This window comes from Malaclemys terrapin, chromosome 11, assembly GCF_027887155.1.
Source record: "Malaclemys terrapin pileata isolate rMalTer1 chromosome 11, rMalTer1.hap1, whole genome shotgun sequence".
NCBI lineage: Eukaryota > Metazoa > Chordata > Testudines > Emydidae > Malaclemys > Malaclemys terrapin.
Genome location: NC_071515.1, coordinates 12,808,100 through 12,835,069, shown reverse-complemented (window position 1 = coordinate 12,835,069; position 26,970 = coordinate 12,808,100). Strand labels below are relative to the sequence as shown.

At 43.3% G+C, this 26,970-nt stretch overlaps 1 protein-coding gene across 1 annotated transcript in view; it reads right to left on the bottom strand.

Annotated features, from left to right (window-relative positions):
- Positions 1-26,970, bottom strand: part of ABCA12 (ATP binding cassette subfamily A member 12) — a 132,721-nt gene that overhangs the window by 77,840 nt on the left and 27,911 nt on the right. The window contains exons 7-19 of the mRNA XM_054044866.1: positions 26,579-26,757; positions 20,780-20,892; positions 19,093-19,189; positions 14,937-18,959; positions 12,254-12,369; positions 11,078-11,184; positions 7,210-7,463; positions 6,995-7,107; positions 5,918-6,042; positions 4,894-5,067; positions 3,406-3,570; positions 1,918-2,119; positions 163-302 (exon numbers count right to left, since the gene is read on the bottom strand). Of these exons, the coding sequence (XP_053900841.1) occupies positions 163-302; positions 1,918-2,119; positions 3,406-3,570; positions 4,894-5,067; positions 5,918-6,042; positions 6,995-7,107; positions 7,210-7,463; positions 11,078-11,184; positions 12,254-12,369; positions 14,937-18,959; positions 19,093-19,189; positions 20,780-20,892; positions 26,579-26,757 (5,808 nt within the window). The remainder of the gene's footprint in view (positions 1-162; positions 303-1,917; positions 2,120-3,405; positions 3,571-4,893; positions 5,068-5,917; positions 6,043-6,994; positions 7,108-7,209; positions 7,464-11,077; positions 11,185-12,253; positions 12,370-14,936; positions 18,960-19,092; positions 19,190-20,779; positions 20,893-26,578; positions 26,758-26,970) is intronic.

Genomic DNA, 26,970 nt, shown 5'->3' with positions numbered 1-26,970 from the left:
TCTCCCAGGGGGTTATCAACCAAGTCTAATACTTCCAGTGCAGGCAGAAAGCAGAATTCTGCTGTTCCTCCAAAAAACCACCCTGTACTGGAGACCCAACAAGAAGCCCTGTCATTGGGATTTGCTTGACCAGAGCTCCTCTTAGTATTCACAACATCATACCTTTTCCATGATTGCTCGAGTTTCTGGGGTGTCTGGTGTATACAGAATCTTCCCAAACAGCAAAGGTTTGAGGAAAGACCATATTAAAGCTCCAGTAGAGGTACTAACCAAATCCAGATAAAATGATAAGCAGAATGGCGCTGCAAGGCAAAAAAACATATAGCAGAAATAAAGTAGATGCATGAAAGTTCCCACAAGTATTTTTGTTGCTGTGTCCGATTAATGTCTGCATAACCCTCTCTGCACTGACTGATGTAATACCTCTTGACAGAACTAATCCACCCCAAGGTCTCCTGTTGCTGAAATCAAGACAACAAGATTCTCATAGTTCTAGCAGAGCCTTTTCTGCTTTAAGGTTAAATGGAGTTTTGTGAACTAGGAGGAGCTAATAATGTCAGTGCAGCTGAAAAAACGACACATCAGGATAAAAGCACTGACCTGTCAAGTCCTAAAATCAGACCACTGCGGGAATTGGGAGATGAGGAAGCATTAAGCCGCTGCCCTACTCCTCTCAGAAGCCTGCGTTTTCCTTTTTAAGCTTTACGAAAATAAGTCACCCATAAGCATAGTGAGCCAGATCCTCAGCGGGTGTAAATCAGCACAGCTCCACTGAACAGAGCTATGCAGATTTGCACCAATTGAGGGTTTGGCCCAGAACAACTTGAGTGCTGGATCTAATCAGAAATGCTTGGGTCAGCTCCAAAATGTTTCTGTCCCCAGTGTTCAAAGCAAATGTACAGCTCTTTTTTGTTACATAAAACGGAAGAGACAGAAGCCTAGGGGAGAAAGACCTATGTCGAGAAAAGGGACTTCATGAGTTCCCATAGAGCTGTGGAAGGCAGCTGTGTCCCCTCAGCCACATCGACTCCCACCTGGCCTCTGGAGCCCAATTCCCACAGATGGGCTACTGCAGGTTTGGGGGAAGAGAGGGACAATGCCATGAAACCTGCATTCCCCACTTCTCCAACAGGATCTGCCAGCTCCGAGTCGTCTCCACTTGTGGAAGCGGCAGGGATACCCTGACCCAAGCTGTCATATAATACAGCATCTTGCACAAAATAACACATCACCTTCCACACAAACTGCTACATCCGGAAACATTAAAGTTCCATCAATCAATCAATCAGTGCTCCACAAAGAACTGATACAATAACCAGCTGGTGGAAGTCGGTATAGCACCATTGATTTCAATGCAGCTTTGCCAGTTTAAACCAGCTGAGGATTTGGTCTGATGCGTTTGTGTGCCACTAAACCTGTAGGGGCTAGAGCTGTTCAAAACTTTTTTTTAAAAATTGCAAAAAATGTCAAGGGTTTTTTTCGATTGTTTCTCAAGGATAGAAATGAACCCATGAAAAGAACATTTGGTTTACCAAAACCCAGAGTTTTCAATAACCAAAAAATTGTCAGCCCATTAAGATAATGGCATCAGAAAGATGTAAGGAAAAAAGTAATGAACAATTTTTAAAATGTCAACATAGTTTTTCACAAAATTTTCATTTAAAATGAAAGCATTTGTTCAAATGTCTGAAAAATTTCACCCAGCTTGGGGAGGAGGGGGAAGATTCTCATTATGAATCAGGGAAGCTCCATTGAAGTTAACGGAGTTACACCAGTTTATAATTAGTGCAAAAGAGAACAGAATCTAGCCCACGCAATTTTTTTAACTGACCCTTCTATTTAAGTCTAACTATATTCTCTGAGAAAGCGAATAGTTTAGTGTTTTCTCTTGTGGCGCGTCTTTTGCAGCAAACTCACTGGGATCCTGAGGAATGCCATATTTCCTCATTATTTTCTGTACATTTTCATCCTGGGTAGAAGAACTAGGTCTTTTTGGATCTCCAAAATCAGGCAGCAAAGATTCAAAAAACAAGGGTGTGATTTCCTCATTGCAGAGAGCTTTCGAAATGGACTTAAACGATCCGTGAGTTACCGTTATGTTGGTTGTTTTAAACAATGCCTATGGGACAAAAAACAAAAGCAAGCAAAAACACCTGCATGTTTAAAGCACCTTATTTCAGTGGGAGAAGTAAACCACATTTATGCTGGCTTTTGGATAAGAGTTTATCTGTGTACAAAACAAGGGACTTTACTTGGAAAACCTGAAACTATCTGGCTTGGTCCTTTGCATGCTTATTTATAAATATGAATGAAAAGCATCAATATCGAAGGATAATTTGTGCTGATGTGTGATAGCAGTTGGCAAATTTAGATAAAGGTGTTGAGAATCCAATCATGAGACATGCTGGATGTCTCCTGTAAGGTGCAGAGCATCCTCAACTCTCATTGATTTCAAGGTGATTTATTCCCTGGAGTATGTAGAGCAAGATTTACTCCCATCATGCAAACAATGCATAATGACAGAACAAGAGATGAGCTGCAGAAGGATGGTACCCAGCCCTAGGGATAGCGTAAGGTACCATGACCAGCCAGTTGGCTGATAAGTGTAATCACCATGGTAAGTGTGATGATTGCCTGAGCCAAAGCTCACTGAAGTTGGATCAGGCCCATGGGCAGCCGGTGAACCCCCACTTTGGGGAGGCTAGCCCGCCGGCCCTGCCTCTTCTGCCCAAGGCCATGCCCCCCCGCATGCCGGAGCCTCAACCCACCCCCATTAAAAGGAGAAGACCTGAGGGCCCCCTACGACCAGAGGAGCTCCTGCCTGCCCACCCCAGCCACATTGCCCACTCTGAGGAGGAGGGACGCGGCGAGCAGCACCCCAGGATCTGGGGTGTGGAATGGAGGAAGCAGCGGGGTCTCGGGGAAGGAGCCCAGATCAGGCCCTTGCTGTGTCACTCTCATGCTTAGGTGCTGGAACTGGGAGTGCTGCCGCATCCCCTGGCTTGAAGTGGTTTCTGTCATATACAGGGTTTACAGTTTGGCTCAAGGGCTCTCAGCACCCACACCCCATACGAATTGTTCCAGCACCCCTGCGCTCATGCTGTTTTTACTATCCTCTTGCTGGGTCTTTTCAATGTGGCTGTAGGTCTCCTTTAATCTCCTTCCTAGTTACCCCACTTCAACATAGCTGTAAGTCTTCTGTGTTTTCATACTCCTCTCCTCACCCAGACTGACCATGTGACTATGCAACCTATGTCATTCCAAACAAGAACATTCTCAGTATCCTGACAGAGACTTGCTGACCATTGCCTACTTCCCTTGATGCACTTAGAGATTCTATGGACCACACTGTGTAACTACTCCAAAGGCATTTTAGCTCAGGACCATTCCCACACTAATACACACCTTGGAGAGGGGCACATTTCTAGACTGCCGTAGCTTTTTGAATGAATTAATTGCTTCTAACAGTGGACGCATGCCAGACGCCACCTGGTTTCTGAAATGTTCTATCTCTTTGAGGAGGCCTAACATCTTGTCCATTGATTTCTGCAGTTCTTTGGGGAAAAACATCTAGAAGAGAGAGGAAGGAAGAAAATAACTGTCAGCATATACACACACATATCTGGTACTAATTCTTTGGAGTCAGCGGTGGGATTTACAAAAGTGGTTAAGTGACTTAGGAGCACAAATCCCATAGGAAATCAATGAGACTTGTACGCCCAAGTCACTTACCTACTTGTTGAAAATTCTACCTTGAAACTTTAGGTATAGCTCTAAATAACCTGGCTCTAAACAGTTAAAATGTGGGAAAGTTTGTTTTGAGGATGGCTGGAATACAGTAGAAGCCCTTCAGCACCATTGATGCAAAAATCAGGGGCCACCCAATGAAATGACTAGGCAGCAGATTTAATACAAACAAGAGGAAGTTCTTTCTCATACAGTGCACAATTAACCTGTGGAACTCATTGCCATGGGGTGTTGTGATGGCCAAAAGTATAACAGGTTCAAAAAGGAACTAGATGTGTTCATGGAGCATAGATCCACCAGTGGCTATTAGCCAAGATGGACAGGGATGCAACCCCATCCTCAGGGCAACCCTGACTGCCAGAAGCTGGGAGGGGAAAAAGAGGGGGGTCTCTCCAAAATTGCCCTGTTCTGTATGCTCCCTCTGAAGCTCAGGTGCTGGCCACAGTCGGAGACAGGGTACTGGACTAGATGGACCATTGGTCTGACCCAGTATGGCTGTTCTTATGTTCATCACTACAGAGCCAAGTTCATTGGCATTCTCATTTGATTGCATCGTGCAGCAGGACAATTATTTCAGCATTGTTAAAGGTGTATCGAAAACATACTTGTTGATGAATCATACCTATTTTAGCATGTGGTTTTCACCAACCATAATGACACATATGGAATATTTGATTGGTCATAACAGCAATTGCAACACTATTATGGATTGGGCAAATAAATATCACAGCACCTTTTACAGTTTGGGATTTGGTGGGATAGCTGGTACAGTGAGCCTTAGCCCAGTGTCTTGTATCCACTGGAACCTGGGTTCACATCCTGACCTAGGCTAGGATGGTTGGATGGTGTACCAGGCCAGAGTAGCTTGTAAGCCATATCCTAAGTTGCTGTAAATCAGTGTAGCCCCAATGGTTATAACTGAGGCGTGCCAGTTTATACCAGCTGGCTCTATAATGGACAATTGTTTTAATGTATATGTCGGCATGGGTATGCCATAGAACATTATTCGTTATTTCATGCACAAGGCCAGATCCTCAGCTGGTGGGAAGCGGCCTAGCTCCATACCAGTACAGGTATACCAGATGAGGATCTTAGCCACAGGAACTAACAAAAGCCAGACAAGTGCTCTAAAAATCCAACACAAACCTTGTACAGAAAGTTGTAAATGTCTAAGTGACGTAAGAATATGACCCCCAGGATGTAAGATTGGCGGGTCCTTTCTGGGAGTGACAGGTGGCAGAACTCCTTTACTACTGCGTCTAGCTTTGGGTCGATGGAATGGACGTCACACGACTCCAGCTGGAGAATCTGAGAAACGAGCTGTATTTGCAAAAAAAGCAGATTTGTACATTATTAGGTTACTCCAACATGCGTGGGTTAAACTACCGCTTCTAAACGCTTCCCCAACATCATCTTCCAATGCCGTAGACTAAGAAACATACTTTCTCCTCCCCATTATTCCTGCATGGAGAACCAAAGCAGAACGGTAGTGCTTTAGCACACTTTGCACGGGCTGAAATGATCCAGCAGTTTAACTTTCCCGGTGATTGACAGAGCTGGGGGGTGGGTAAAAATGAGCTGTTTGAGACTGAATCCAGACAAGATGATGGTGAGGCTCTGAGGCAGGGCTGAGGGAAAAAGTCTTTGGAACCATTGAGGACAGCGTGTCCATCCTTGGCTGAGATTCATTGTCTGCAGGGATATTTTGGATCCCAGGGGTAGCTCTTGTAATTATTGATGGCACCAGTGGCCAGAAATGCCCTTTTCCATCTGCATTGCGACGGTGTCTCCACAGTGTGGACCTCACCAAAAATACCCACGCATTTGTGACCAATGGACTGGATTACTGCAATGCACGATGCACTAGCTAAATATTTCAGCCAGCACCCAATATGTGTCTACTCACCCGCTCGTGGTGTCAGTCAAAGAACATGCCGCTCTTGGTCTCAGAGGCTGTTCTGGCTTACAAAGTTCTTTCAGTTGCAATTCAGGGTTTCTATTTTGATCTATAAAGCACTATAGAGTTTGTGTCCCTTAAACATCATGTATCTCCCTCTGCGTCCTCACGGGAGCAGAGATCTGCTGAGCTGCTTTCACTAATAGCCCCTGGATTTAATTATCTGAGTGCCGAATTTAAAAGGCTCTTCAGCTAGAATTACGGTAAACTTACCTGAGTTGTGTTTTCTGGGAGAGGCATTTCCATCAGGGCTTTGATACTTGCTGTGGACATTCCTGCTTCATTTCTGAGCTCCTCTTTGAGCTGGTCGACATTTTTAAACACAGCCATTAACATTTCTTTAAAATAAAAAAACAAAAAATGATATAATAGTTTTCTCCATATTTACAGAACTATTATATATCTATGCATGGAGCATCTATGTTAAGACAGCGGAAGAGAAACATTTTTGCCCAGACTGAAGATGTTGTGCACGTTGGCTGAGAGGAGCACTATCATGTGTCATGCTCAAACATGTCTGAATTTGGACGGCCCATTTGTCAATCTATAAGCCTCTGGCAGACCTGGAGATTGTTGGAGCCATGCCTTTTGGGTCCTGCATCGAGCACAGTTTGCCTGTACATAAGTTTCGGACTTCTGATGGCTTGAGCCAGCAACTCTGACTCAACAGGAGTTTTCAGAGTAGCATCCGTGTTAGTCTGTATCCGCAGAAAGAACAGGAGTACTTGTGACACCTTAGAGACTAACAAATGTATTTGAGCATAAGCTTTCGTGGGCTACAGCCCACTTCACCGGGTGCATAGAATGGAACATATAGTGAGGAGATATATATACACATACAGAGAACATGAAAAGGTGGAAGTTGCCCTACCAACTCTAAGAGGCTAATTAATTAAGATGAGCTATTGTCAGCAGGAGAAAAAAAACTTTTGTAGTGCTAATCAAGCTGGCCCATTTAAGACAGTTTGACAAGAAGGTGTGAGGATACTTAACATGGGGAAATAGATTCAGTGTGTGTAATGGCTCAGCCATTCCCAGTCTCTATTTAAGCCTAAATTGATAGTATCTAGTTTGCATACTAATTCAAGTTCAGGAGTTTTGTAACTGACTTCAACAGGCCTATGACCTGACCTAGAAAAGAAGCCAATGGACATAGCACATGCTTACTTCAGTCATCATATAGCTTACATAAGACAATCAGTGAAATTTGCCTCGGAAAGGCCAACAGCAATGAGTAAATTAGTGACCATTCTTATAAACCAAGGTTTTAAAGTAAACAGGTAAAACTACCTTGCTTTTTAGAAACTGTAACATTCTCAGTGGTATTCATCATGGAACTCATTATAGCCATATACTGAGGGATATCTTGAAAATAATCCATTTGCGGCACATTTTCTTGAATCCTTAAATTTTAAAAAATGGACAATATTAAAAGAAAGTAAAGGGTCCACACGACTAATTTCAGGAAGAAACACTGATGTAGAAGAGCTTAGACAAGTCCTTACCAATTCATTTGTGACTGGATTTTGGTGGGATCCCCAATCAGTACATCTCGAAGTTCTCGAAAGACCCTGTTGTGATTAACTACATCTGTCACAAGGTGATTGCTTAACTCAGCGCTGCGAAGGAGCTGCTCGTGAAATTGACTTTGTTCACACAGTGCTTCAAAGCTAACAATAGGGAGCCGACAGATACGCTGCAGTGATTTAAAGCTCTTGTAGTCACAAAGAAGTTTTATCATGCTTCGGAAGTGAGATGTCTTTAAATTAAAAAAAGAGAGAGACACACAAGTTAAAGAAAAGGATTATCAAAAGTGGGCTTTAGGCTAAAGGATACCGACATTGCTTTGCTTTTATTGCATTGCTTTTATTCAGGATTCAGCTTTCAAGCCCTTTCGTTCAAATGAACTAAAATTCACCGTGACTGTTCCCAGCCCTGGAGAGGCAGAAAGGTCCAGGGACCTGACCTGGAATTCTCAGCTCCTCGCTCTGCTGCTGTCTTATATGACCTTGAGCAAGTCACTTCTCTTCATGTCTCTGCTTCCCCGCCCACCCTTTATCTGCCTTGTCTATTTTGATTGTAAAGTCCTTAGGGGAGGGATTATCTTTTACTATGTGTTTGTACAGTGCCTAGCTCACTGGGGCGTATAGATGCTGTTGTAATTCAAGCAATTAACATCAACATTACATCATGACGTCCATTACACCACTTTTGTGATTTTGCACAGTGATATTTGACTTCTCTGATCTATTTTTAATAAAAGTTAAGCCTTGTAAACAATTGCGAGTGTGCTCTCTGTGATCCTTCAATATTATTTAGGTGCTTAAACTTAAATATAGGACACGAACTGCAGGTACCTATGGTGAAAGCCCCACACCTGCTCTGGTTCCTTGGTGCTGTTTTAAAGAGCTAGGGTGGCATAAAGGGGCCCTGGTTGCAGCTACGGAGGATTCCCTTGTTTTAGGCATGGTGGTAGACAGCTACTCTAGCCCTCTCTTCTCTTGGTCTGCAAGTTCTGGGTCAATCTACTCTGCAAAAAAAAAAAAAAACCCACCCTGTGGCACCAGGTTTCGGAGCCTGGGTCAACGGACTCGGGCTCACGTGGCTAGCAGTACAAGGCTAAAAATAGCAGCATAGACATCCCCACTCAGGCTGGAGCTCAGGCTCTGGCCCCCTGTTTCTGCTGTGGTTTGGGGACTATTTTTATTTTCATTAAAGACATATTAGCCCAATAAAAGATGATGCACTGGCATTACAAAGCCAACCCTGGCACTAGCTAATTCCTGGGACAGGATCTCCAGCAATGAAAACTCTTATTTATCAATTATTAATTATGATGATGATTATGGTGGTTTCAGAGTAGCAGCCGTGTTAGTCTGTATTCGCAAAAAGAAGAACAGGAGTACTTGTGGCACCTTAGAGACTAACAAATTTATTAGAGCATAAGCTTTCGTGGACTACAGCCCACTTCTTCGGATGCATATAGAATGGAACATATATTGAGGAGATATATATACACACATACAGAGAGCATAAACAGGTGGGAGTTGTCTTACCAACTTTGAGAGGCCAATTAATTAAGAGAAAAAAAACTTTTGAAGTGATAATCAAGATAGCCCAGTACAGACAGTTTGATAAGAAGTGTGAGCATACTTACAAGGGGAGATAGAATCAATGTTTGTAATGGCTCAGCCATTCCCAGTCCTTATTCAAACCGGAGTTGATTGTGTCTAGTTTGCATATCAATTCTAGCTCAGCAGTCTCTCGTTGGAGTCTGTTTTTGAAGTTTTTCTGTTGTAATATAGCCACCCGCAGGTCTGTCACTGGAGAGGTTTTAGTTGGGGGCTGAAGGTGACAGCTAGTGGTGTTCTGTTATTTTCTTTGTTGGGCCTGTCTTGTAGGAGGTGACTTCTGGGTACTCGTCTGGCTCTATCAATCTGTTTTTTCACTTCAGCAGGTGGGTATTGTAGTTTTAAGAATGCTTGATAGAGATCTTGTAGGTGCTTGTCTCTATCCGAGGGATTGGAGCAAATGCGGTTATATCTTAGAGCGTGGCTGTAGACAATGGATCGTGTGGTGTGTCTTGGATGGAAGCTGGAGGCATGTAGGTAAGTGTAGCGGTCAGTAGGTTTCCGGTATAGGGTGGTATTTATGTGACCATCGCTTATTAGCACAGTAGTGTCCAGGAAATCAATCCACACAAGCGGTCCATTTCACCCTATACCTCTCCAGCGCATCATCAGAGATCTACAACCTATCCTGAAAGATGATCCTTTACTCTCACAGATCTTGGGAGACAGACCTGTCCTCGCTTACAGACAACCCCCCAACCTCAAGCAAATACTCACCAGCAACCACACATCACTGAACAAAACCACTAACCCAGGAACCTATCCTTGTAACAAACCCCGATGCCAACTCTGTCCACATATCTATTCAAGTGACATCATCATAGGACCTAATCACATCAGCCATACCATCAGGGGCTCGTTCACCTGCACATCTACCAATGTGATATATGCCATCATGTGCCAGCAATGCCCCTCTGCCATGTACATTGGCCAAACCGGACAGTCTCTACGCAAAAGAATTAATGGACACAAATCTGACATCAGGAATCAAAATACTCAAAAACCAGTGGGAGAACACTTTAACCTGTCTGGTCATTCAGTGACAGACCTGCGGGTGGCTATATTACAACAGAAAAACTTCAAAAACAGACTCCAACGAGAGACTGCTGAGCTGGAATTGATATGCAAACTAGACACAATCAACTCCGGTTTGAATAAGGACTGGGAATGGCTGAGCCATTACAAACATTGATTCTATCTCCCCTTGTAAGTATGCTCACACTTCTTATCAAACTGTCTGTACTGGGCTATCTTGATTATCACTTCAAAAGTTTTTTTTCTCTTACTGAATTGGCCTCTCAGAGTTGGTAAGACAACTCCCACCTGTTTATGCTCTCTGTATGTGTGTATATATATCTCCTCAATATATGTTCCATTCTATATGCATCCGAAGAAGTGGGCTGTAGTCCACGAAAGCTTATGCTCTAATAAATTTGTTAGTCTCTAAGGTGCCAAAAGTACTCCTGTTCTTCTTATTATGGTGGTTGTTATTATTATTCCAGTCATGCCGAGGGACCCCAATCAGCATAAGGACTTGCCTTGCTAGGTACTGTGTAAACATATTTAGAGAGGGTCCCTCCCCGGAAGAGCTTATAATCTAATGAGAGTAGCAATCATAGACAGGAATATGCCAGCAGACTGTCAAAGGTGCATGTCTTGTTAGATTTTCCAGTGGCAGGTCGAGACGCCAAACTCCCATTGACTTTCAGTGGGACTTAGGTGCGGAACTGTCATTTGTGCCTTTGAAAAAATCTTCCCGTACATATTTTTTCCACTGCACCTGTGGGAGTTAGGAGCACAAGTCTCCTAGGAATGGTGCCCCTAACTCCACTAAGCACTTATGAATGTCTCACGAGTGGCTTGAGCCTTAAAAATAGGGATAAACCTTCAATCCGTTCAACAAGGAAATAACTGCCAGTCACAAGCCACACAGCACTGATTGCCACTTCCAGATGGGTGATGAAAACCACTGTAGTTCAGAGTCAGTCCAGGCAGACTCTGAGCACCTCCCTTTTCTCCCAAACATGTATGTGCATTTGCACTGACCGTGTGGGAAAGAGTGTTCTCTGCCCCGGGTAATGGCAACCCCAAAGCACAGGCAGCAGCAGTAAGATCCAGTCCAGTTCTAGCTCACATGAGGTGTTTTTAAACCTGTTTTCCACGTGCTGGTTTGCTGAACGCTCCATTGCACACTGATGTATCAGTGGGGGTTCCTCTGAGTCAGCATTTTAAGCAGACTTACTTTTAACCTCAGGATCTCTGGAATAGATGCATGTTTCTCAGAGGTGTCGTTTTGAGTGAAAGGAGCTTCTTTTAGCTGAGCGTGGTTCAGAAGAAGTGTTATGTTGTCTGCAAGGGAAAATAAGTTACTTTAGATGACACACAAGATCCTACAGAAACCCTGCACATTGGAAAACTGAACTTCCTCTGCAAGGGCCTGCTTTCCGCAGGTGCTGAGTGCACGCAGTTCCCATTGAGTTCAAATGGTGCTTAGCACCTCTGCAGTCATGCTCTCAGGCCTGGACTGTACCCCTATGATCCAGCCTGTGAGCACCTCACCCCCACTCAGGCCACAGTAGTATAAAGGGGTTCTAAGAGCCCCTGTTGCAGCCAGAGCGTTCCCCCAGGACAGGCATGTCAGGAGACAGCCATAAAGCTACCTCCCGAGAAGCCCTCACATAGCAGCATTGCCCAGGAGCAGGACAGGAACCAACAGTCACAGTCTGGTCCTTGCTTCCTTCATGCTCTGGGAGAAGTAACCGGCATCAGCCCTTTTACTAACATCCTTAATGAGTATACCAAGAGTCTTCAGAGATGACCTTCAAGATAACAACCCCCTGCTCCTGAAACCCACCCCATCAGGGAAACAACACTCATGAAAGCATACGAGACCTAGTGAGTCGCTAACACCTCGTATGTGAGGCAAATAAGCAACTCCGGTGCTGCTGTAAGTATGTACCGAGCCTGTCCATACGAAACACCATTATACCAACGGAAGCTTCTCTCTCAGAATAATGGCTGTCACTTTAAAGGAACGTAGAAGCTGCAGCAGTACACAGCAGAGGAGGAAACACCAGATTCATTTTACTACGGACTCACTATTTAAGAGTCAGCAGCATACATTTTACTAGCCATGCAACCACAAAGGGAAGAGTGTTCCATGTTTTTATGATTACTGGAGTGGACAAATTACACTGATAACATGACGCATCTAAACACCAAAAAATAAAAATACACGAGACAAATCGAAAGGGGCCTCATTTTCAGAGGTTCTGAGCTCTCAAGAGCTCCAATGGACTTTCAAGGACACTGAAAACACGCAGCACCATTTCTTCATGTCATTACACATAGCATTTTAAAAAGATAGGCTTAAGACATTACCAGATAACTCCCACAGAGTTAATGAAATAAATATTACCTGTCAACTCATTGTCTTGACTTCCACTCACATTCATTAAACAGATCAAGTAAGGTTTGTAAATGTTATCGGCTGACACCTGTAAGATGGCGTTTTCCAATTCTAAAAACAGAAACCTGAAAAATAAGACTGGAATAAATCCTGTTCTTCTGAAAAGAAACAAGGAGCATTACTGTGTAACCTGTCAGCAGCATTAGGGCTAGATCCTCAGATGGTGTAAACCAGCATCATTTCATTGAAGTCAATTGATTTACATCATCTGAGGATCTAGTCTGTGATATTTAAACATTGAAGCTGCTCCTGATTTTTATTGCATTGATCTCTTTTGCTATTATCTCACAAACAATAGGAAAAGTCCTCTGTGGAAATTCACTCTGAGACAATGAGCAAAAGAAAATGTATATTAAATGGTCACTCATTTGAATGAAAGTGACTGATCTTGAAGGCACAGTGGGGAAAACTGAGAAGCTGGTGGAAGTCATTTAACTAGGGGGAAGAGGCTAAGGAGTTTAGTTTTCCTAGGGTGAGATTTATCAAAAGCATTTAGCATTGGTCTAGCTGTCCTCCCTCCATAGCCAATGGTTAAAGCTCCCATTGACTTCAATGGGAAGAGAGATAGGCCAACACTGAGCACTTTTGAAAATCTCTCCCAGTGTTTGTATGGTTTAGTGACTATGAAATCTTCCTCACCCCTGTGTTCTCAATGTCTGTGTGGTTTGGATCCATAAATAAGGGTGGTAGGTCTAAGAGACAGAATCAGAGAAATGGATGGTTGGAAGGCCTCAAGAGGTCATCTAGTCCAGCCCCCTGCACTGAGGAAGGGTCAAATAACCCTTGACCAACCCCACAAGTGTTTGTCCAACCTGTTCTTAAAAACCACCAATGACAGGGATTCCACAAGCTCCCTTAGAAGCCTATTCCAGAACTTAACTACCCTTATAGTTGGAACGTTTTTCTTAATATCCGACTTAAATCTCCCCTGCTGCAGATTTATCTGATTGTTTCTTGTACCTTCAGTGGACCTGAAGAAAAATAGATCACCATCCTCTTTATAACAGCCCTTAACATATGTGAAGACTGTTACCAGGTCCTTTTCTCAGTCTTCTTTTTCAACACTAAACTTGCCCATTTTTTTTAAACCTTTCCTTATAGGTCTGGGTTTCTAAACCTTTTATCATTTTTGTAGATGTCCACTGGATTCTCTCCAATTTCTCCACATCTGCCACCCCGAAATGGACACTTTGCTGCAGCTGAGGCCTCACCAGTACCCAGTCTAATGGGAAAGTTACCTCATATTTCTAACATACGAGATTCCTGTTAATTCACCCAGAATGATGGTAGCCTTTTTTGCAACTGTATCACATTGCTGGCTCATATTCAATTATTTACCTACTGTAACCCCCACATCCTTTCCAGCAGCACTACTGCCTAGCCAGTTATTCCCCATTTTGTAGTTGTGCATTTGATTTTTCCTTCCTAACTGTAGTACTTTGCACCTGTTTTTATTGAATTTCATCCTGTTGATTTCAGACAAATTCTCCGATTTGTCAAGGTTGAATTTTAATCCTCTCCTTCAAAGCACTAGCAATCCCTCCAAACCTGTGGTCATCCACAGATTGTATAAGAATACTTTCTATTCCATTATCCAAGTCATCCACAGATTGTATAAGAATACTTTCTATTCCATTATCCAAGTCATAAATGAAAATATTGAATAGTACTAGACCCAGAACAGCCCCCTGAGGAACTCCACTAGACACATTCCCCAAGTCTGACAGTGAACCATTGATAACTTCTCTTTGTGTCCAGTCTTTCTGACAATTTTGCACCCACCTTGTACCAATTTAATCTAGACTATGTTTCCCTTGTTTTCTCATGAGAATGTCATGTGGAACTGTGACAAAAGCCTTACTAAAATCAAGATATATTGTGTTTACTATCCACTAGGGACAAAGAAGCAAATTAGGTTGGTTTGGCATGATTTGTACTTGCAAATCTCTGTAGGCTACTATTATCCTCTTTGGGTTTACAGACAATTTAATACAATTGGTTCCAGTATCTTTCCAGATATCAAAATTAGGCTGACTGGTCTATAATTCCACAGGTCCTCTTTGGTCCCATTTTTAAAGATAGGTTTATCCTTCTCCAGTCCCCTGGGACCTCATCTGTCCTCCAGGAGTTCTCAAAGTTAATTACTAATCATTCTGAGACTGCTCCAGCTAGTATCTTAAGTACCCTTGGGTGATTTCATCAGCCTCAGCCAACTTGAATACACCTAACTTATCTAAATATTATTTAACCAGTTCTTCCCCTATTTTGGCTTGCATTCCTTCCCCCTTGTTAATATTAATTGTGTTGAGTACCTGGTTACAATTTACCTCTTTATGAAAACTTAAGTAAAACAGGCATATTAAACATAATAGCCTTCTTGATGTCATCCATTATTAGCTATCCTTCCCTACTAAGTAGGAGACCTACATTTTTCTTCCTATGTCTCTTGCTCCTAATATATTCATAGAACCTTTTCTTATTGTATCTTATGTCCCTAGCTAGGTGTAGCTCATGTAACTACAGTTTAATGTTGCTCCTTTAATAGACAAGTAAAATAAACTGGAAGCCAGAAGTCATTGTAGATTCTACAAAAAATTGAGACAGTTATGAAATTGGAAATAAATGAACTTACTGTGCAACCAAACTGTTAGGGGACAGGGTTTGTTCTCCTTCATTCCAAGTCAGGGTCTTATTGAAAAGGGTTTCTGCCATAACACTGAAAGGATGAGCAACACTGTCCAATACAGTATCGAAGTTAGCTCTGTTAGGGGCAGACTCTGGGTTGAGGTCCATTTTCAATAAGCTTGGTAGATCAGAAGAATTCAGTTTCTTAAGAACATAATGAGCAGTTTCTAATATTCCTGAAGCTAATTCACTGTCAGCCAGATCCCTCTTCATCACTTCCAGCAGCTTCACATATCCTGCCGCTTCGGTCAGGTTCCATTTGGTGTTTAGCAAGTTGTCAACTGCTTCCCAGACTCTGGAGAAATTATTCCATTCAGAGAGGCGGGGGGCACTTTGCACCATCTGTAGCAGTTCATATACTCTGGAGTTCCGCTGGACATCAGCCTGCACATCACTGAAGAGAATGAACAAGTTCTTCCAATCCACTGAGCTGCTAGAGAAATTTTGTGAATTCATGTCCATCTCATTCAAAATAAAAACAATAAAACTGCTTAAAGGATGAGAATTAAATACTCTAGTCATACTCTGAAAAGATGGTGGTAGGCATGTTGTATTACTCTGGAGCAGCTCCTTAGAGATTGCTGTCAGGGTTTGATACTTGCCTTCTATCCAAGGATTCTTAAAGTGAGAGACAGTATTTAAGTCTGAAAGAAAACTAGAAGAAAACTGTAATGACTGGATGATACACGACAGCTTCCTTGAAAAATATTCACTATTGTTCTTGAAGATGCTAGCAAATTCCGGAGTCTGCTCTAGGTTTCTTATTGCAAGCTGAAACAATTCAGTAAATGATTTATTTTCCGTTGTTCTGATCTGAATGTCCATGGAAGTAAACAGGAATTTGCAATGGCTTCCTGGTAAGGACTCGCTTAGCGTGGCATTTTTAAATAGCATCTGAAGTGTTATGTAAAAAATGTCATGGACAGAGCAGTTCTGTAGCTTTTTGTTGTCATTGTTACCTTCCTCCAGGAAGGGACTCAAGGCTAAATACAAGAGATCCAACACTTTTGCTTCTAAGGAAGTATTGTGCTGTAAGGAAGTCTTGTTAAATTTCTTTTGAAGTAGCAGGTGTGAGAAATTATAGACAGCATCAAGTTTTTCTATATTGGATGCTTCGCCCAATCTGGCATCAGAAAGGATTTTCATTCCCACCCTGAATATTTCAAGCAATCTCTGTGTGGAGTTATTGTCAAAATTCATCCACTGATTAATAGTTTCCAATTCACTGATATTAAACTTTTGTTGCAAGTTGTTTATAATAAATATACTCCTTTGTACTGCTTGCAAATATTCTGAGACATTGGCTTCTCTGGCGTCTTCTCCGCCATACTCTTGGGATGCAAGTTTTACCAACTTCTCCAATTCGTTACTAAAAAGGAGACCTGAGCCATTTTGCACTGTACGTAAATGTTTTTGCAATGCGTCTAACAGTGACTTGTAGGCAATCACATTGGTGCTGCTCCATTTCATGGACTGCAGTATTTCAGCGATGTGCCAATAGCTGTTGAGATCATTCCACTGAGCTCCGTCAGTGGAATTTTGGATACGCTGCATTAGTTTAGGCAGGGAAGAGATCAATAGGTAATGCTGAGTTATGTTCACCTTTGCCATGGTAGCAAGGAGTTTTTGGAGGGATAAAAGCTCCTTATTTAAAATGAGTTTATACCAAATTACTCTAGTTAAATTTAAAAAACGTTGTATTTTCTCTGAATAGGGATTAGTATAGAAAAGTCTTTCAGCGGGGATCTCATTTGGTGAAGCAAATCTTTTAAACATCCTCTCCAAGTCAGGTTTGTTGTTTGTGGCAGAAGTTGAGTTGAGGAAGAGTTTTAACAAACTAAATATATCTTCCAAATTGGAAGGTTTCATTCCCAAGCTAGAGTTATGAAGGAACTGATGTGCTTTTGCTTTTCTGTGAGCTAATCCAATGTCAACAACATTGAGAGCTTTTTTCAACATTTCCAATAGTTTCACACTGGAATCCACTTCTGTCAGGTTCCATTTGGTAATCATCAGATTGCCAATGCTCTTCCAGACTCTTGAGAAACGTCTCCATTCAGGCTGGTTGGAGGCATTTTGGACCATCTGTACCAATTCATATATACTGGCATTCCACTGGGGAGCAGTTGGCAGTAGACTGGCAGTAGACAAAGGCAACCTATTCCAGTCTAATGAACTGCCAGAGAAATTTTGTGACTTCAAGTCTGTTTCATTCAAAATAATAGGAATCAAAATGTTTAAGGGATAAGATTTAAATACACTATCCATATTCTGAAAGCCTGGTATTAGGCACGTTGCATTACTCTGGGGAAGCTCCTTAGAGATGGCTGTCAGAGTTTGATACTTTTCTTCTATCCAAAGATTCTTAAAGTTAGAGACAGTATTTAAGTTTGAAAGAAAACTAGAAGAAAATTGTAATGACTGGATGATACACGACAGCTCCCTTGAAAAATATTCATTATTGTTTTTGAAGATGCTAGCAAATTCTGGAGTCTGCTCTAGGTTTCTTATTGCAAGCTGAAACAATTCAGTAAATGTTTGATTTTCCATTGTTCTGGTCTGAATATCCATGGAAGTAAATAGGAATTTGCAATGGCTTCCCGGTAGGGACTCACTTAGTGTGATATTTTTAAGCAACATCTGAAGAATTATGTGAAGAATGTCTTGGACAGAGCAATTCTGTGGCTTTTCATTACGATTGTTATTTTCCACGAGGAAGGGACTCAAGACTAAATGCAAGAGATCCAACACTTTTGTTTCCAGTGAAGTATTGTGCTGTAAGAAAGTCTTGTTAAATTCTTTCTGAAGTAGCAGATGCGAGAAATTATAGACAGCATCAATTTTTTCTTTGTCGGATGCTTCGCCCAATCTGTTGTCATAAAGGATTTTCATTCCTACCCTCAATATTTCCAACAATCTACCAGTGTTTTTATTGTCAAAATTAAAGACTAGATCAATAGTTTCTAAAGTACTAATATTAATTTTTTTCTGCAAATCTTTTAATATGTACAGGGTTTTTTGTATGGCTTCTATGGTCATTGAGATATTGGCCACTCTGGAGGCTTCTCCACCATACTCTCGTAACATGCAGGTAGCAAATTCTATCAGTTGATCCAATTCTTTATTGAAAAGAACGTCTGAACCATTATTCAATGTGTATAAATGGTTGTGCAATATATCTAAAAACTGCTGATATGCAATGATGTCAGTGTTGTTCCATTTTGCGGACCTTAGTTTTTCAACAGTACGCCAATCGCCATCCAGCTCCTTCCATAGATCTTCATCAGTGGAATTTTGGATTGTCTCCATAAGTTCAAACACGTTTCTCAATAGATAGTACCGACTCATCATATTCACATTCATCACATGAGCAAAGATTTTCTGGAAAGTAAAGAGCTGCTCCTGAAAGACTTCACTGATAGTAGGTTTAAGAAGAGAATCTGAATACAAAGATGGGATTTTTTGCATTGCATAGAGATAGTTTTTAATGTCTTCAGGGAATGATGAAATCCTATGAGATATCTTCATTTTGATAATATCCCATCTCTTCACTGTATTAAAATTAGTCTTATTTAAAAATGCTAGATCCCAAATCACACTAGCTAATTTAAAAGCACTTTGAATTTCTTTCCAATGGGCTGCTGTATTGAAAATAGAAGTCCCGTTAAAGTCTTTCTGAAGTAGAAGAGATGTGAAGTTATAGACTTCATCAATTGTTTCTTTATTTAATGGTTTCCTTAACTTATAGTCATAGAGGATATTCATTCCCAACTTCAGAATTTCATACAATCGCTGAATGGTTTCATTCCCAACAGATTCTGTGAATGGATTTAAGTTTTCTGATTTGTTTCTATTCAAATGTTGTTGGAAGCCCTTTAAAAGATATAGGGACTTTTGTACAGTTTCTAAATCCTTTGAGAAAATAGCTCTTCTGAAGTCTTCTCCATCAAACTCCGGTAATTTGATTTTTCTAAAAAGAAAGAAACATGTTTTAGAAAATATGAGATCAGTTTAAGTGAAAACATAAAAGCAGTTTGTAGGAAAGAGCACAAATTTCAATGATATTTTTGTCATTGTCCATGGTTTTGTAAGTCCTTTTTTACCTCCAAACTTCTTCCATCTGAGATACTGAACTTTGGTTGTCTTTCCAGGTAATGAAGAGATTGCAAATATCAGCCATTGTAGAGCTGTTATTTTTGCCTACAATGGAAGCATAAAGAAGATGCATATGTTGGTTTGGAAACTGAACAGAAAATTATGGTTATATTTGCAAACTTGGATGTCTAAAGTTAGGCACCTAAATCTATATTTAGGCAGCTAACTAAGATGGTTTCCCCATCTATGTTTTCCCCATCTGAGGAACACCTTGGGATCATGAACATCTGGGCTGCTAGTAGAGGTACTCCATTAGCACTACCAGCATCTTGCTACCAGTAACACAACTTGATGTTGCCTGCTTGTTCCGAGAGAAACGGTGGGGGCGACGGACCTGTCTGGTTTTAAGATTAAGTTAGATAAGTTTATGGAGGGAATGGTTTAATGGTAAAACATAGTAGTCAAGGAAAACCAAGCAATGGTAGGTAAATAGTATAATGGCTGACAGGGGTCAGGCTGGAGACTCTTGCCTATATGCTCGGGGTCTTACTGATCGCCATATTTGGGGTCGGGAAGGAATTTTCCTCCAGGGCAGATTGGCTGAGCCTCTGGAGGTTTTTCGCCTTCCTCCGCAGCATGGGGCAGGGATCTCTAGCAGGAGGGTCTCTGCCGATTGAAGTCACTTAAAACAGGACTGGGGACTTCAACAGCAGAGTCCAGGGAAGGGGTAGGGACGGTTTTATGGCCTGCAGCACGCAGGGGGTCAGACCAGATGATCATAATGGTCCCTTCTGACCTTAAAGTCTATGAGTCTATGAGTCTATGAGCTTCCTGTGCTCATCTTCAAGGCCCTTCACTATTCCCTCAATTATCTGTTCTTATCTCTGTTTGGAACCCCCCTCCATATCCTCTGCTCTGCAAACATTGCCACCTCGAACCCCTTCCCCTGTCTGTTTCTCCCACCAGTTGACTTCATGCTTTTTTCCACACCACACCTTAGGCATGGAATTCCACCCTTTACTAATCCCACAACCTCCTTATCAATGCCAATGTCTACCATCCATGACTCATACTGAAAAAGACAACAGAAAACTAATTATGACTAGGTAAAGGAGCATATGGAGAATAGCATATTTTGTATGTGTGTATGTGTATATATAAAATATGTTTTATCTCTCTCCTGACCCCTCATGTATATCCTACAAGTTTCAAAGGCTATGCTTTCACTGCCAATAAGTGTGTTTTAACAGCAAGACAACTACCGTGAGATAGCTATCTCACTGTAAAGTCCAACTGGAGACAAGGCACTGCAGTTTTCACCTCTATGTAGTTACCTGAGTTCAATACCACACTCTCCCACTGGGATTGACCGTGCCTAGTTACACTGAGGTAAAAACGACGACACTTTGTCTCCACTAAGATATTACACTAAGAAAGCTAATTCATGTTAATTATCATGCTGTAAAAACATATATTTTTTGGTAGCAGCAGATTAATTGAGGAAGAGTTTTAAGTTTCCATTGGTGATGAGACATTTTATTTATTTATTTAGATTTGTTAAAAGTTGATGGGACAATTCATTATGACAAGCCCTGAATGGCACAAGGCTGGGCTGGTTGCCTACAAGCTCACAGTATGTTACTCCTTGGTAATGCAGTTTTTCAACAAAGATACAGCTAGTTTGAAGGATCTTACCTTGTTCTGAACAGTTCAGGAAAGACAAAAGACGCAAAACCCTGTTGTGGATAGTTTTGATTCCATCATTACTCATGACTGGAGGAGAAACCTGTTGAGATGCCATCAGAGCACTAAGGGGAAAAAACAGTGAAAACAAATTGTGGCTCAAGGTTTACAGGGAGAAACAAAAGAGTGTGGGAAATAGATGGAGTGCGGCTTACCATTCTTAAAATACATGACAAAAAAGACGCTGCCCTTATGTTTAATTATGTGTTTGATCATGCACAAAATGCTAACAAAGTGCTTTGAAGGAAAGCCATGGCAGTATATTAGCAGAAATGTATGACACCTGTGACGGACTCAGACCAGAAGGCTATAAAAGAGTCGTGGAAGGCAAATATATCAGCCTCAGGATGAGCAGGTCCCTGTTCCCTGGGTAGCCAAACAAAGGCTACTGCAGGCCAATCAAGTCACCTGATGCCAATTAAACCAGTTAAGGTCATTGGGCTAATGCCAGCACCTGACTCCAATTAACCGGCAAAGGGTCAGTTAAGGCTGTTAGGCTAATGGAGACAGCGGAACTAATCATGGTCCGGCTCATACTGCTTAAAAGCTCTCCTTCCAGTTCCTCAAGGGAGCCCAGGTGAAAGGAGCCAGAGGAGAGGAAGCATTACTGTACCCTGAGGTAAGGGTGAAGCTGGGAAAAGGGGATCATGGGAAAGTGGCCCAGGGAATCAAAGCAGCATCAGTGGTGAAGGGGAAGCCGTCAACAGCTGCTACCATTAGTGTCCCTGGACTGGAACCCAGTGTAGAGGGTGGGCCCAGGTTCCCTCCCTCCCCGCCATGCTCTACAGCAGGCCTGCACAACTCGTAAAGCGGCGAGGGCCATATTACTCCAAACAAAATAGCTGAGGGCCAAAACCCCCCGGCCGTGCTGAAACAGGCCCCCCCCCAGCGCCACCCAGCCCCGCCGAACCCCGTCCCCCCCCAGTTCCCCCCAGCCCTGACCCCTAGCTCCAAGCCCAGCCCCTCTGAGCTAAGCACCCCTCGACCCCATCCCCCAGCAGCCCTGACCCCCAGCTCTGAGCACAGCCCCTCTGAGCCAGACACCCCCCCGACCCCATCCCCCCGCAGCCCTGACCCCCAGCTCTGAGCCCAGCCCCTGTGAGCTGAGCAGCCCCTGACCCCATCCCCCAGCAGCCCTGACCCCCAGCTCCGAGTCCAGCCCCTCTGAGCTGGACACCCCCCTGACTGCCAGCCCCTCTGAGCCTGACACCCCCTGACCCCAGCCCCCCCAGCCCTGACCCCTAGCTCCAAGCCCAGCCCCTCTGAACTAAGCACCCCTCGACCCCATCCCCCAGCAGCCCTGACCCCCAGCTCTGAGCCCAGCCCCTGTGAGCTGAGCAGCCCCTGACCCCATCCCCCAGCAGCCCTGACCCCCAGCTCCGAGTCCAGCCCCTCTGAGCTGAGCAGCCCCTGACCCCATCCCCCAGCAGCCCTGACCCCCAGCTCTGAGCCCAGCCCCTCTGAGCTAAGCACCCCCTGACCCCATCCCCCAGCAGCCCTGACCTCAGCTCCGAGCCCAGCCCCTCTGAGCTGGACATCCCCCCCTGACCCCAGCCCCCGTGAGCTGCGGCTTGAGCCCAGGCTGGGTGCCTCTCCCCTCGCTCGGACTTACCGGCTCTGCCTCATGCCCAGCGCTTCCCGCCTCAGCAGCCCCGGAAGTGACGCTGGACGCCAGGCAGGAGGAGTGGGAGACGGAGACGGAGACGCGTGAGCGGGGGCGGGGGGGCGACCTCACAGCCCCACGCGCCGCGCTCTGACCACCCTGACAGTCAGAAGCGCGGCTGCCGGGTTCGCCCCCTGCCCAGGGGTGGGGGAGGTCGGGCCCCCCTGCCCCGGCAGCCGTGCTTCTGACTGTCAGGAAACCGCCCCCCACCGCTTGCCCGCGGGCCGCACAGTGGGCCCACGCGGGCCGCATGCTGTGCAGGCCTGCTCTACAGAGAGGGGAAGCAGACTTTGGTCCAGGCAGGAGGCCGAACTGCATCTACTGAGCTCTAAGGAGCAACAGAGACTGTGGGTATTCCACCTTCCCACCTCCCATACTGGCCTGTGATGAAAGTAGCTCAATAAGCTGTGACCTTTGCCGCTATACTGAGAAAGGGAGATCACATTGAGGGCCTTAGCGAGCTTCTGAGGCCACTGAATCCCCCTGGAAGCGCGGGACCCACCAATACAGGCTCAGAGCTTTGTCACACACCTTATACTCATTAAATTCATTCCTATCAAGAAGCTCAAGCAAAACCTATACACTACTTAAATCCGGTGCACAGTGCCGGGTGAATTTTCTCCTGAAAGAAACTAAGAAATAGAGCAGGTAAGGATCAAGATAAAGTGGGAATCCACAGAAGACAAGATAAATGGATGGGAAATGGGTGGCCATTTCAGAGGATTCATTTTCTCTCTAAAATATTCAGACTGAAGGGAAACAAGGGATCTTTTAGCAAAGAAAAAGCTGTCAGGTTGATTGTATTGCAGTGGTATCCATTAAAATATCTATTCAATAGTCACAGTGTTATGGATCTGAATCAAAGACCATTAGAGAGACAAGGTGGATGAGGTAATATCTTTTATTGAACCAATTTCTGTTGGAGAGAGAAACAAGCTTTCAAGCTTACACAGGCCTGAAAAACCTGAAGAACCTGACCTGAAGAAGAGCTCTGCGTAAGCTCAAATGCTTGTCTCTCTCTCACCAACAGAAGTTGATCCAATAAAAGATAGCATCCCACCCACCTTGTCTCTCTAATAACCTGGGACCAGCACAGTTACAACACCACTGCATATATCAAAGACTATTGAAATCTTGAGGACTCTTTCCATTGACTTCAATGGGCATTGGATCAGCCGCTCTATGTTCTGCATGTATAACATTTATGGTAGGTGCAGAGTCATTGTACAATTCAGCATTGCATGTGGAGTTACAACTGCTGCCCTGTTTACATGCTGCAAGAGATATGCAAACAGCATAGTAGAGCTGATTCGTACTGTGTGGATGAACACATGCTGCCTTGAAAGAATGGGCCCAGAGCAAGGACAAAGTATGGTGGTTATTGTGTCTCCATATTTATTGTAATGTTCTTGGATAGGTTTTCCCCCCTCAGTGTTAACCTGAATATTTTCATTCTGCCCAGGTGCACATTAGGAAGAGTAAGCAGCAAGAGCCTCAAAAGGGGAAGTTGCAGCTGGGATATGCATAAAAATTGCACCTGTCGCACTGTGTCAAAAGCATCAGGAAAGGAATCGTGAGGGCACTAGATGCCACGGATTGCCAAAAGTGAGCACAAATTATATAAAGGAGTAGAAATAGAAACTGGTGTTGCTGTTTGTCCTTTATTTCAAAGTTGAATAGTTTTGCAAGAACTTTTGTGGTCTTGAAGGTAGATGAAGAGTCCAATTATTAATTCCCTGGCTGGGCAGGAAAATTTAAAAACCAGGAATGTTTACTAGGTGGGTTCACAATACGGGTTGCCAACCCCCCAGGATTGTCCTGAAGTCTTCAGGAATTAAAGATTAATCTTTAATTGATTATTATGTCATGTGATGAAACTTTCAGGAATATGTCCAATCAAAATTGGCAACCCTATCCATAATTCCTGTCTTCTTTGCTTGCAAGGCCTCAGTTTCTCCTACAGGGTAATAAAATTTGCTCCAAAACTTTCTGCACAAGATGTTACTTCACTGCTCTGGTGAGGCAGCTTCCCATATATTAATATCAATGTCACCGTGGGTGGAGGTTCTTTGTGTGCCTCTTGATCATTCACCTATAAAAATCACTGTGCAATATTTTCTTGAGAACCTGTTTTTTCATGTAGAGGACATGCCCAGTCTGGCTAAGATGTACTTCCGTAATCATAATTTCAAATTGTATTTGTGCAAGCTCTTTGCACAAATCCTTTATTGTTGCATTTATCATGCCGCTTTCTAGGTATACCAGCTCCAAGGTGCCACTGATGAAATTCTGCACAGCTCTTTGATGTAGAAGTGATAACATGTCCCTGTGAGATGGAATAGCACAGTGAATGTTATGTCTTCTTGTGTGATACAGTCCTGGTTACAGAGCTGAAAGCAGCAGTCTAATGAATGTGGACACTCACAGGTAGCTCCTCGATTAAGAAGAGTAGCATTGACAAAACTCCATCGAAGAAAATGAAATCTGTTATCACGTTGAGAGTGGCTCCACTGAGGATCGTGATACTAGATCGTATATGTGCTTCCTCAAGTGCAGGTTAGGACATGATCTCAGTTTTCTCCAGACTAATGGCACATCGATTGTTTTTATTTTCCTCTGCTTCTTGTTAATATGAGCAAGAGTGAATCCCAAGTCTGCCAAGATCACAATCAGCTCCATAAAAAAGTTCACAACCAACCCCCTTGGCAACTTCTGTAAGGGTCTTCAAACTGCTCAAGTTAAGGTGTTAATTACCAGGTGTTTGATATTAAATACAGCTTGCCAGCATCATCTCCATCAATCATTGTTGGAAAGAGACTTGACAAAGAGACACTTCGTTTGACTCCATTGGATATTATGAAGTGGACCAGACACAATGATCTCCACAGATACACTATCCAGCTTTCAGTCATGCAGCCAGTGGATGAGTTGCACAAATTTCTCCCGATACCCCAATTTGGGGCACAATCCTGAAGTCCTTTTGCTTTAGATGGGAGTTTTGTCTGAGTAAGAATTGGGAAAGGACTTCAGGACTGAGCCCACTGAGGAGAGTTTTCACAATCCTAGTTGGAGAGAGTGTCAAAGGTTTCAATCCGGGCACTAAAGATTATGTATCTCTTTGCGTCTCTGTTTTGTCCCCTCCATTTTTCCTGTAACTGTTGAGCAACAAATATCATGCCAAAGATACTTCTTCCTACCTACAGCTATAGTTTCAAAGCCACAAAACTCTAAAAGCCAGATTCACCACTCTGGTCTGGCTGCTTGATGCCAATGTAGCAATGCAAAGTAACCATAAACCTAGTTTAATATTTCTTCTAAGCCGAATTCATAGAGTGGTACAAAGCAGCTAGAATATACCAGTGCATCTGGACCTGAGATCTTCTGGAAGGAGCTGGTTAGCTAATATCATCATCAAAAACTTATCGAGGAGCACGGAAGAAAGGATTTGTCTTCATCTGACATTTTGGACAGTCACTTACCTAGCCTTTCAACTTCCATGTGGTAATGATAGCTGCTTACCAACTATGCCTCAGAACAGGTTTATCGCCAGCTGACACTGGGTAAAATTTGCAAAAGTACTTGAGTGACACAGGAGTCACTTTCACAAGTGACTTAGCAACACAGGGTATGTCTACATGTCTACACGGCCCATAACAGCAAGCCCTCCAACCCATGCTAACAGACTTGGGCTAGCAGGGCTTGTGCCAGTGCTCTAAAATTAGCTGTGTAGACACCACTTTGAAGTTGCGGGTCAGGGTGGGCTTCAAAGCGCAAGCTCCTGCCCAAGCTGGAATAGCTGCAGTGATGTTTTTAGTACACTAGTGCGAGCCCCACTAACATAAGTCTGTTAACCCCAGGCTGAAAGGCTCCCTTCTGCGGGCTGTGTAGACATGCCCATAGGGGCGCGAGTCTCACTGAAAGTCAGTGTGTTACCCACCATCCTTAGAGACTTCAGATATACAGTAAGATAGCCCAACAAAACTAACTCCCTGTTTGTTGCTTTGAGTTGCCACATCACGACTGCCTGCTCAATAACAGGCATAACCACCATACCGTCAGCGCCTTTCCCATCCTTTCTGTTGTCCTACCTGCTTGTGTTCTGAAGAAAAGCAAATATATCCTTCATTCTCAGACTGCCTTGGACCACATCGGGGGCCATCAAGAGGAAATGCCACAAAGAGGTGTCATTCTGCACTCGTGAGATGAGTGACAGGAACGAGACGGTTTCTTCGACAAATGTCACCTGGTACTGAGGGTCCTGCTGCAACTTAAACCATGAAAATGAGATACAATTATTTACAGGTTAAGAGGACATTTAATATTTGTTAACTAGCTGCACCACATAACCAAAATATTCACATTGCGCATTCAAACGGGTACAGCTCTCTGGAATTCGTACCAGAGCATTTTAAACTCTGGTAACCCCAGGACAATTTTGGAAGGTGTTTACCAGTTGCATGAAAATTAAAATTGGAAAATA